At 39.8% G+C, this 12,223-nt stretch overlaps 2 protein-coding genes across 5 annotated transcripts in view; both read left to right on the forward strand.

Moving 5' to 3' along the window:
- Window positions 1-12,223, forward strand: part of LOC309639339 (serpin B3-like) — a 97,170-nt gene that overhangs the window by 17,954 nt on the left and 66,993 nt on the right. The window lies entirely within an intron of this gene.
- LOC309639340 (serpin B3-like) lies at window positions 550-8,366 on the forward strand. 3 transcript variants are annotated; one of them, XM_082416399.1, is made up of 9 exons: window positions 550-665; window positions 1,406-1,595; window positions 2,236-2,292; window positions 3,670-3,798; window positions 4,113-4,230; window positions 5,340-5,482; window positions 5,783-5,938; window positions 7,528-7,767; window positions 7,882-8,366. In XM_082416399.1, exons 1-9 carry the CDS (start codon window positions 565-567, stop codon window positions 7,930-7,932), a joined length of 1,185 nt encoding a protein of 394 aa, XP_082272525.1. In that variant the 5' UTR covers window positions 550-564; the 3' UTR covers window positions 7,933-8,366. The 3 variants fall into 3 exon arrangements, with proteins under 3 accessions (XP_082272525.1, XP_082272523.1, XP_082272524.1); XM_082416397.1 differs by having other exon boundaries at window positions 7,528-8,366; XM_082416398.1 differs by lacking the exon at window positions 550-665 and adding an exon at window positions 708-727 and having other exon boundaries at window positions 7,528-8,366.

The raw sequence follows: 12,223 nt of genomic DNA on the forward strand, positions 1-12,223 counted from the left end.
TCTGGGATTGGCTGCAAGGGGCATGGGGTTCACAGGGAGGACCACGGCCAAGGTTCAGCCTTTAGGGGAAGGCAAATGATGCCTGTTCTCCACATACTGCTGAGACACTTCGCCAGTATCTCTTAAGTTGAGAATTGGAGCTATTATCCTGGTTATACAGAATAATTCTGAAGGAAATCGTCACGTTGGAGAAGCCCTTTCAGAACATAAAATAGAAAATATAAGCTTTTTAATTGTTGGTGTTAGAAGTGGTCTAAAAGACAATTCAACATGTAAGACAAGAAAGATATTTTAAGGGTTATTTCTGCTTGGGCACAGTAGCTCAGGGCATGTGAAGAAGTTACAATTTAACTTTATTCTCCTTGGTGTTGGGAAGGCACCTACATGCATTTCATATGAGCCAGTGATCGCAGGTCACAATTTCTTCTGCAGGTGAAAAGGACGTACGAGAATAGAACAATAATCTTGCCTTTACTCATAGAGACTTCATGCTCATGAAGGTGATGGGTAGCCTGGTGAAGAAATCAGAAGCTCCTTTACTTGAAATACCAGTTGTTGTGTGGGATGGGAGGCAGCAAGAGAGAGTTATATAGTCCAGACCTGACCATTCACGGCACATCAGCTCCCAGGCTGTCTGCCCACCTCTGCTGCCTCCAGGCTCACAGGTAAGTGCTTCCAGCAGCTCTGCTTAACTACATGAATCCTTCCTGAAAATAATAACAATGATGTGTGCTACATCATTTATCTAATTTGTTTTGTCTGATTGTATTTTATTCTATAGCCAGGGCAAAAGTAAAACAATTTTTCATCTCCTTTAATCTTTAGGTAATTTATTTATTTCCAAAAACCAAATGCTCCCTTAAAAGGAAGTGTGATTGGGGGGTAGGATGTCCAGTACCCACAGATCCCTCAAGAAAAAGGCATAGAGGTGCCTCATGAGAGATGGTGGGATGTTACACATCAATCTTTGCCTTGGATCTGTTATAATGCATTTTCTCCCCAGTCTTAGTACAGCCAGTAAGGAAGAAAAGATATTCTATTAGTTATCACAAAAGTTTTCTTCTCCTTTTTTTTTTTTTTTTTTTTTTGCCACACCACACGGCATGTGGGATCTTAGTTCCTTGACCAGGGATCGAACCTGCGCCATCCTGCATGGGAAGTGCAGAGTCTTAACCACGCTGCCAGGGACGTCCCCATAAAAGTATTCTTTAAATACTATTTCGATACTCTTCTAATTATGAAGTATATACATGTACATTGAAAAAAGCTTTAAAAGTAAAAGGAAGGAAGCTATAGTTTTCAGAATCCCACAACCCACATATAAGGCATTTCTTATGAAAATTTTATTACAGACTAAACTTCCCTTCAAAAAACTCATTATAAAATAAATTTGATGCTTCTCCAGGAATTCCAGACCACATCAAGCCACCATGAGTTCACTCAGTGAAGGAATCAACCACTTTGCAGTCGACCTGTTCCAACAGATCAGACAATCAGGGAGGGAAAATATCTTCTTTTGCCCTTTGAGTATCATGTCAGCCTTAGCCATGACTTCCTTGGGGGCCCGAGAAAACACGGCGTCACAAATCCAGAAGGTAAGTCGCAGCTTCCTTTACATTTACCAGTTTGTCCTGGTTTCTCTGTCGGCTTCTGTGCAGATGATCACAGATTTGGCTGTCCCCAGGGGTAGCACAGCAAGCTGCAAACTCCCCATGACTGGGCGGGTACAGAGCTGTGGGAGCATATGCTCTCCCCCCAGTGATCCGCCCCATCTCTTCCCTGTGCCGAGACTTCCCTTGGGAGCTGGGATGAACCCTACAACTGCCCAGTGACCACAGGTGAGGCTTTAAGTGGTAGCGTTCAGGTAGAAGTGGTGCACTGACTAAAATCCATGGGAGACATCTTTACATGTTTCCTCAGCAATGGATGAAAATGAATCAGGATTCTTTGAACTGGCTGGTGATCAACCAGCTTTGTGCTTTTCACACGCAGGTTGTGTTTTTCAAGGAGCAAATGCTTGCATGGAACATTTCTTTGTTCTTTTTCTTTCTTTCTTTTTGGGTTTGTTTTTTTTTTTTTTTTTTTGATTTGGCATTTTGTTTTGTTTGTTTGTTTGCATTCTTTCTTTCCTTCCTTCTTTCTTTCTTCCTTCCTTCCTTCTTTTCTTTCTTTTTTATTTACTCTGGGGTACATAGATCTCTAAAGTTTCCTTGTCCCACTCTCTGTCTCCTCCAGGTCCTGCACTTTAATGAAATCACAGAGAACAAAAAAGGAGGAACTACAGTTGATACTGTGAGTCACAGAGCATTGAATCTAGAAGGAGATCACATATCCAAGAGGGTCAGAGTTTAAACTGGGATTTCAGATAAACAGGGAAAGGCCAATTTTTAGGGGACATCTTAAGCAAAATAGATTGGACAGAGTTGTTTCTCATATCATATTATGTACTTATTTATTTTATATATTTGTTTTCTTGAAAGAAGAGTAGCATGTTCTTAAGAGCAAGGGTTCTGAAACCCAAAGGAGCTGCAAACTGAAGAATGGTTTTTGTGCCATGCCATTCAGCTGGCAGTATCTCACTTCCCCAGCCAGGGCTTGAACCCTGGCCATGGCAATGAAAGCCCGGAATCCTAACCACTAGGCCGCCAGGGAACTCAGGAGCTTCAAATTGTGCTCTTCTGTTCAGGAATGGGGAACATGGCAAAATACAACTGCTCTGAGCCGCAATTTGACTTCATACAAATTAACTAGGAGCAATAAAGAGTCTGCTGCAAGACATGCAACTACATGTGAAACGGGACAACAGTGCCTGGATGACAGAAACCCCATAAACGTTATGTATTATTATTATAGAATAATAATAACTATAGTAATCACAATATGTTGCTAAAATTATATAATTTTAATTAACCCCTAAATTAGAGTAAGAGCAATAAGCATATGATCAACTATTTTTTGGAAAATGATTGAGTGAGAATTATGGTTGGTAGCCTAAATAGTCCAAAACTCTTAATTAGCAAGGGGAAGGTTCTGGGTGAGATAAGCGTGAGTTGAAAAATTGGCTCTGTCTTATTGGAGAAGTCTCTTAGTTCTCTGAACTCTCTTGTTTTCATGTCAATTGAACTAAAGACTTAGAGATGCTGATGTACAGCTGTTAGCAGTGTACCAGAGACACACTGCTCCTACTTCAGAGTGACTGGCATAATGAACAGCCAAAGAGCACAATCAAGGGGTCTTAGAAAGTAATCCCTCCAAGGAGTAAAACAGAGCTTCATGCCATAACATAGGGCAATATACAAATGTCAAGTTCTCATACAGTTGATGACTGTTAGAGATGCACTATGGTTCTAGCTCAAAGGAGTTTAAGTTTTAGCTGGTCCCAAAACATTTGAGACAATTAAAACACAATCCAAGAGTGGAATGGTGCTGCATCTCTAGTTCCAAAGAGAAAAGACTGGAGTGTGTTAGAGCAGGAAGGAAGAATTACCTGGAAGATTGAATGGAAGGATTATGAAGGGTACTTCCGGTAAAATACACCATATATGGGGAGATAGCAACCAATGTCGTCCGTGGGGATACCAAACTCTAGGTACGGAGCTCACAGACCTATGGGGTTGTAGTATTTATGTACAATGAGAATCCAATGAGCTCACTTTCTGGTGTTTGAAGGTTGAAAAGCCAGGATATATTCATCATCAATTTCAAAACCTTCTGACTGACTTAAAGAAATGCACTGACGCCTATGAGCTGAACATAGCCAACAGGCTCTATGGAAAAAAGACTTTTCTGTTTCTGCAGGTAAGTTTCATGACCTGTCACACCTTTGGTCTGCATCCTGGGTCCTCTGATCCCATCTCCTAATGGGGGAGGGAGAGGCAGAGGAGCCTGGCTGACCCACATGGGGAGCATTTGCCCCAGGGGCATTCAGCTCCTGGACCACGACGCCCCCCACTGGAGTGTCCCAGAGCCTGACAACCCACCGGGGAAGTGGGCATAAGGATCGTTTCAGGTACTCTCTTTGGTCATCACTGAACACAGTTTAATCTGGGAATACCTAGACAGTTACTGTCAAATTACTCTTAATCCCTCCTTTCTTCCTGCCCATGCCATAGGCATACATGGATAATGTTAAGAAATTTTACCTAGCCAATGTGGAATCTGCTGATTTTGACAATGCTGCAGAAGAAAGTCGGAAGATGATTAATTCCTGGGTGGAAAGCCAAACTAATGGTAGGTTATGAGAGAGTCACTCCTTAAAAATCACTGTAGAGTCCCCGCTGTGTGTGAACGCTGTGCTGGCCCCTGCATGGGGTGCCAGGAGCCGGGGTGAGATGAGATTACAGAAGATGGACGAGGGCACTGCAGAGGGTGGAATGGTCCACGTCAGTGTGGAGAGAAACAAGGGGAGCCCAGGAGGGATCCCAGGACCAGCTACGTGGAAACTCAGCTGAGTCTGTGGACGACAGTATCTCTATGGATCCCAGCTCTCTGCTCAAACTTCAGGTTGATTCGCATTTTTTCTTTAAATTCGAGGCTGAACGTCTGGATTATGATCCCTAAGAGATAATATTAAAAGGGTTCCCTTATCCTTTGTTAACTGGGAAACGAGCCGCTCTCCTGCAAACCAGCCCTCTTGCCATCTGCAGCAGGAGCAGCCTGACCGCTTCCCCATCCCCGCATCCTGCAGCCATGGTCACAGTTGTCCTCCCCAACCACGGAAGGCGGCTGGATGATGTCTCCATTCCATGCACCATATCCTACCTCCCATCCTAAATACAGGCCAAACCTACAGCAACTCAACCTGGCAAATGAAGACAAAGTCACCCCGGGAAATGGTGTCTGAGTACATGTTTTCGATTTTAGCGTTCATGTCATTTGTCCTAAAGAACATTCAGGCCCATTTCCTCTGAGTAGTGAGTTCAAGTTTGAAAAAATAGAAAGCAAAGAAGAAAGTGAAGAAGAAAAGAATAGAAGGAAGGATGGAGGAAACAAGGGAGGGTGGGGGTTATTGAAGGGACAGGGAGGGTGGTAGGGAGGGAGGGGGAAAACTGACCAGTGGAAAGATCAGCTGACATCAGTTCATCAGAATTCAGTGTGAGGTGACTGATGTCACCACAGAGACCAAACACGTTCCCAGTCAGAAAAAGGGGAGTCTGCATGAGGGCGACTCCATCAGGCTGGTGCCATGAGGAAAGCTTCACCTTGTGAACAATCGGGCACAGAGTCCCTAATGTGGTGATTTGTGTGAATATTTAATCATCAGTTGTAACTCTCAAAGCATCTTCCAGACAAACCACTTGTGCCTTTCATGACAAACCTTTGATTTTCTTTCTTTGCAGAAAAAATCAAGGATCTCTTTCCCAAAGACTCTCTTGGTAGCTTGACCGTTCTGGTTCTGGTGAACGCAGTCTATTTCAAAGGGCAGTGGTGCCAGAAATTTAAGAAAGAAAATACTGGGGAGGAAAAATTTTGGCTGAACAAGGTATTGTCTGTAAATTATGTATATAATATAACATAGCTACACATTCAGTGTGAAATTTAAATACCTAGTGATTAATATATAGCTGCTGCGGGTAGAAGACAGAATTTGTCAAGGCTTATTTTCTTGTCTTTTTTTTTTTAACTTTATTTCGTTGGGAGTCCTTGGAGAAACTCTTGTCTCTAATTCACAGATTTCCGAGATCATCTCTTAGAAGGAGGATGTGTTTGGTATTACAATAATATTATCTTTCTTTTTGACTTATGCTCACTTAGCATTTTTTGCCACATGAATTTATTGCAGGACACAAGCAAATCTGTGCAGATGATGAAACAAACCGATGATTTCAATTTCACGTCACTGGAGGACATGCAAGTCAAGATCCTGGAAATACCGTACAAAGGCAAAGAGCTAAGCATGATGGTGCTGCTGCCCAATGAAGTAGATGGTCTGCAGAAGGTAAAAGCTGGTACCTCCAATGCTGCCTACTATTGCTAAAATTCCTGGTGAGACACTGCTCAAATGGGCTGCTCACAGACTGGTGCTAGTGGCTGGCAGAGCTCAAGCAAACAACAAAAAAATAAAATCAATACCTTAGGGATCATAGTATGATACAAATAGTGTATCTGTACCTCACAGGTCACATTAATATTCTGATGAAACTATGGAATGTCAGTTCACAAAAAAAATATGCCTAGATACACACAGAACTATTTTGCAACCATAAGAACCTCTGATATATTCCAGTCCACTCATTTGAAGACAAGGAAATTAACACTCATACATAGGTGACACACAGAAATATTTGCAAGTTCACTCACAAGTAAAATAAGGAAATTAAAAAAACAAAGTGGTTACATATTGCCCACTAATTCACAGTGCTTCTGTAGACCATGGACAAATAGATTATCTTGATGCCCACTTTTCAATTTTGAAGTATTTGGTCCCTAAGTGCTCAAAATGGACCAAAGGCTCATTCAGAGCCTCATTGCTAAGATTTCAAAAAAGGGGTGATTATAGAATTTTCCTGTTAGCATTGTTATAATAAAGTTAATATGTAAAAATATCAATAACAATATCTGGCATAAAAGGACATTCCATAAAAGGCCATAAGCAATTACTGTAATAGTGGATGATGATGCAGAAGCGGCCGTAAACTTGCCACACTCAAAATACATATCTCGTAACACTGGACACTGGAAATTCTTAGGGAAACCAACATGGCAATAAACGTGAAGAGTCATCAGAGTATTTCGGCTTCAGCTCTAAATTCCCCATTATCAATGACATAGGGAATCTCAGTGCTAGGATTTTATCCTATAACAACAAGTGTAAACATGGGAAAAGCTTTTGGACAGAAGTGGCTCAAAATAATGAAAAATTTTAAATGAGGAAAAATGGTACATGTTTGCATTACCTTCGATTAGGTTAGGGACTGACATGCAGTGAATGCTTAAAAGATATTAAGTAAAGATATATATACTGAATATCAATTTAATGATAGTATTATGTAACAATGTAAACTTGATCAGAGAAACATATATCCATACAGGAAAAGTTTACAAATAAATGAGGCAAGAAAAAGGAATAAAAGTAGGCTATACGCTGTAAATGCACTATGTAAACATTTATGGACGAAAGAACATTGACAAGAGGTTATTGGAAAGTGAAGCACGAAATAGAGAACAAGCCTAAGAAGTGGATGGCTCATCTTCTACAACTAATTTTATTTCACCATTCTGTTGCATATATGTGTGCATATATATTATACATATATACATTTGTATAGATATTTATACATATGCATATATTATTGTGTACATATATACATAAAAATAGCAAAGTCATGAAAATATAAGAACATTTTTTTGATTATATAATATATATTCAGGACTCTGTTATTTTTACCTCCTCAGATAAAACCATATCAACTGAATCTCCTGTATTTATGTTTACTGTTAAAGGATTTCCACCTTTCAATCCAATGTTAAGGGAGGCTCCATGTCCACTGACAATCGTGCCAGTTTTTCCTTTTTCCATTGTTATAGCTTGAAGATCAGCTCACTGCTGAGAAGTTAATAGAGTGGACGAGCCCACAGAATATGAGGGAGAGACAAGTGGATTTACACCTACCTCGGTTCAAAGTGGAGGAGAGCTATGACCTCAAGGCCACGCTGGAAGCCCTGGGGATGGTGGACGCCTTCAATAAGGAGAAAGCCGACTTCTCAGGCATGACCGGGAGACGAGATCTGGTGGTGTCGAAAGTCATCCACAAGTCCTTCGTGGAGGTGAATGAGGAGGGCACGGAGGCCGCAGCTGCGACTGGATTACAAGCTGTTTATTACTCAAGTAGAATTCCAGACATTTTCCGTTGTGACCACCCTTTCCTGTTCTTTATCAAGCACAACAAGACCAACAGCATCCTCTTCTATGGCAGAGTCTCTTCCCCTTAGATGTGATTAGCCAGTGGCTACACTCGGGGGACATTCACAGAGCTGTTCCCAAACCTTGATTGCTGGAAGTAACAGGTTCTCTTTGATTCATTTTCCTTTCCAAACTCATATAGTCATCACTAAGAATGTGTTGGTTGAAATACCATGTCTGTCTGTCTCTCTCTTTCTACAAACCCATGTAAACCTACTCTGTCTCCCAATGGTAACTCCTCTTCGGACAATATGTTCAGTATATTCTAAAAGGTTATTTCAACACTCTATATTCTACAAAGTTTGAAATATCATACCTCCTATTTCAGAAATTAAATCTACTATTCAAAACTATTCACTTAGACACATTTATTTGAATTTAGGTGACATATGGGACCCTTACATGTCTAAATTTTTGATTTTGTGAAATGCATTATCAATAAAACAATGACTTATTCTTGTCATTCTTTTTTTTTAACATCTTTATTGGAGTATAATTGCTTGACTGTGTTGTTTTAGTTTCTGCTGTATAACAAAGAAAATCAAAGTGAATCAGCTATATGTATACATATATCCCCATATCCCTCCCTCTTGCATCTCCCTCCCACACTCCCGATCGCACCCCTCTAGGTGGTCACAGAGCACCGAGCTAATCTCCCTGTGCTATGTATGCAGCTGCTTCCCACTAGCTATCTCTTTTACATTTGGTAGTGTATATATGTCAATGCCACTCTCTCACTTCGTCCCAGCTTACCCTTCCCCCGCCCTGTGTCCTCACGTCCATTCTCTACGTCTGTGTCTTTATTCCTGTCCTGCCCCTAGGTTCGTCAAAACCTTTTTTTTTTTTTAAGATTCCATATATACGTGTTAGCATATTTGTTTTTCTCTTTCTGACTTACTTCACCCTGTATGAAAGACTCTAGGTCCATCCACCTCACCAGAAGTAACTCAATTTTGTTTCTTTTTATGGCTGAGTAATATTCCATTGTATATATATGCCACATCTTTATCCACTCATCTGTCGATGGACACTTAGGTTGCTTCCTTGTCCTGGCTATTGTAAATAGTGCTGCAGTGAAAATTGTGGTACATGACTCTTTTTGAATTATGGTTTTCTCAGGGTATATGCCCAGTAATGGGATTGCTGGGTCATATGGTAGTTCCATTTTTAGTTTTTTTAGCAACCTCCATACTGTTCTCCATAGTGGCTGTATCAACTTACATTCCCACCACAAGTGCAAGAGAGTTCCCTTTTCTCCACACCCTCTCCAGCATGTATTGTTTGTAGATTTTTTTGATGATGGCCAGTCTGACTGGTGTGAGGTGATACCTCATTGTAGTTTTGATTTGCATGTCTCTAATGATTAGTGATGCTGAGCATCCTTTCATGTGCTTCTTGGCCATCTGGATATCTTCTTTGGAGAAATGTCTATTTAGGTCTTCTGCCCATTTTTGGATTGGGTTGTTTGTTTTTTGATATTGAGCTGAATGAGCTGCTTGTATATTTTGCAGATTAATCCTTTGTCAGTTGCTTCGTTTGCAAATATTTTCTCCCATTTTCTTGTCATTTTTGTCATTTGTTATTTTTCCTTTCTTCTTCTTTTGAGCAAAGTGCAAGTGACCCACGACACGTAGAAAAGGTAATTTAGAAATACATTATCATATATGAAAATTCAAAATTGTAGTGCATGATGAGGTTGAAGAGGTGAGCTGTTACCAAAACATGAAATGCTCTGTAACCCATGTCAAGAATTTAAGAGTCTAGAACTCAGAACTGGGATATGAACTGGTAAGTAATAGAGATGATATAAATTTTAGAGATACTGAGAGAAATACGGTAATTGTAGCTAAAGGCAAAGATGGGACCATACTGGGAGAGAATAAAGTGAGAAGAAAGGAATGCCAAGATATGACCCTGAAACACACCAAAATATAAAGGACAAGTATTGACAATTGTTATTTCCTAAAACATAACTTTTCTTAGGGCAGGAAAATCTTTTGGAGGTGATGGATATATTTAATACATAGATTAGTATGATGGTTTCACATATGTATACACATCTCAAAACTCATGAAGTTGCATACATTAAATATGTACGGCACTTTCTATATCAATCTTACATCAATAAAGTTAGTTTTGAATGGAAAGTAGTAAAAATCAACATGTTATGTGGTTTTAAAAATAAAAATAAATATAATAGAAGTGTAATAAAGAAATACATGTAAATATAAAATACCTCCCCACAAGATACCACCTCGTCCCCATTGGAGTGGCCAAAGTTAAAACACAAAGACTGGTCAAACCCCGTGTGGAGAGAATGTAGATCAACCAGAGCTCTCCTACACCACTGGTTCAGACCCAAAAGCTGCAACCACTTCAGAAAACAGTCATGCAATTTTATTTGTTCCATCTTTATTGAGATATAATGGACCCATAACATTGAGTGAGTTGAAGGTGTACAACGTGTGGATTTGACACACTTATTTTCTGCAAAATGGCCACCACCACAGCTTGGGCTGACACCTCTATCACATTACCATTTCTTCTTTGTGAGCTGTTTTTGTTCAAGGAGAGCTGTCTCATTGTTGACCTCTGAGGGGGAGTGGAGGCTGGGGTCTCCTACACTGCCATGTGGGTGATGACCCTCCAGAAAATTGTAAATCTTCATGGCTGAGCAATGCAATTCTAGAGAAAGTCTTCCTCAAGTGTACAAAGAGACATGCATCAGTACTTTCTTAGAAAGTTAAACGTATACTGATCCAGTAATTATGATCCAGTTATTCCACACCTTGATTTTACGCAAGGCATGTAAATACATTCGCCACAGAAGGACTAGTATGCAAATGTTCATTCAAGCCTTATTTTAACAACCAAAAAGCTGGCAAGACCTCAAATTTTTAACAGCTGGTGAACAATTACAAAAAAGATAATTGCACTTACAGGTAAACAGGAAGAAACTACTGATTCCTGCAGCAACATGGATAAAACTCCCATACACTATGCTGTGCAAAAAAGAAGCTGAACAGAAAATGTACATGTTATATAATTCTACTTATATGACAATTTTATACTATGAGTGAGAGTAGTTACATCTCAATACAAAAGAGACCTTTGAAACGGAGCAATACGATCATGGGAAATACGAAGAAAAGAATACAAAAAATTTAATGAATAATTATTAAACACGAAATCTAATATTTTATTGAAACACCGTATCTTGATGAGATGAACCGCAGCATAATTTCTCTGTGCTTTTTCACTTAAGATAAATATGGATACTGCTAAACACTCATTGGTTCTGCATCTGACATAGAATCTTGAACTTTGTTAATAGCAGGTTGAATCATTAAACATTTTTAGAGATGAAATAAATGAGGAGTCACTTCCATAGGAGAAAATATTTATGATGGGATTGATGAAACGGATTTTTTTATTAGTTGAATAATACAAACCATATAGGCAAGAAATTTCAAAGGTTTTCTTCATGGCTTTTATCCAAAATATCTTAAAGCTCTATAACCCAGTAAACTTTCCAGTTTTTTGGTATTTCTTTTTTTTTATACATCTTTATTGGAGTATAATTGCTTTACAATGTTGTGTTAGTTTCTGCTGTACAACAAAGTGAATCAGCTCTATGTATACATATATCCCCATATCCCCTCCCTCTTGAGCCTCCCTCCCACCCTCCCTGTCCCACCCCTCTAGGTCATCACAAAGCACCGAGCTGATCTTCCTGTGCTATGCTGCTGCTTCCCACTAGCTATCTATTTTACATTTGGTAGTGTATATATGTCAATGCTACTCTCTCACCATGTCGCAGCGTCCCCTTCACCCCCTGTGTCCTCAAGTCCGTTCTCAATGTCTGCATCTTTATTCCTGACCTACCACTAGGTTCATCAGTACCAGTTTTCTAGGTTCTATACATATGCGTATGCATACGGTATTTGTTTTTCTCTTTGACTTACTTCACTCTGTATGACAGACTCTAGGTCCATCCAGCTCACTCCAAATAAACTCACTTTCATTCCTTTTTATGTCTGAGTAATAGTCCGTTCTGTATATGTGCCACATCTTCTTTATCCATTCATCTGTTGATGGACATTTAGGTTGCTCCCATGTCCTGGCTCTTGTAAATAGTGCTACAGTGAACATTGTGGTACATGACTCTTTTTGAATTATGGTTTTCTCAGGGTATAGCCCAGTAGTGGGATTGCTGGGTCATATGGTAGTCCGATTTTCTTGTGCCTGATTAAGTATCAGGAACAGCAGAAAAGAATTTGTCATGTGTAAACACATGGGTGGAAAAATCATACTTAGTTT

This window comes from Balaenoptera physalus, assembly GCF_965194825.1.
Source record: "Balaenoptera physalus genome assembly, chromosome: 12".
Lineage (NCBI taxonomy): Eukaryota > Metazoa > Chordata > Mammalia > Artiodactyla > Balaenopteridae > Balaenoptera > Balaenoptera physalus.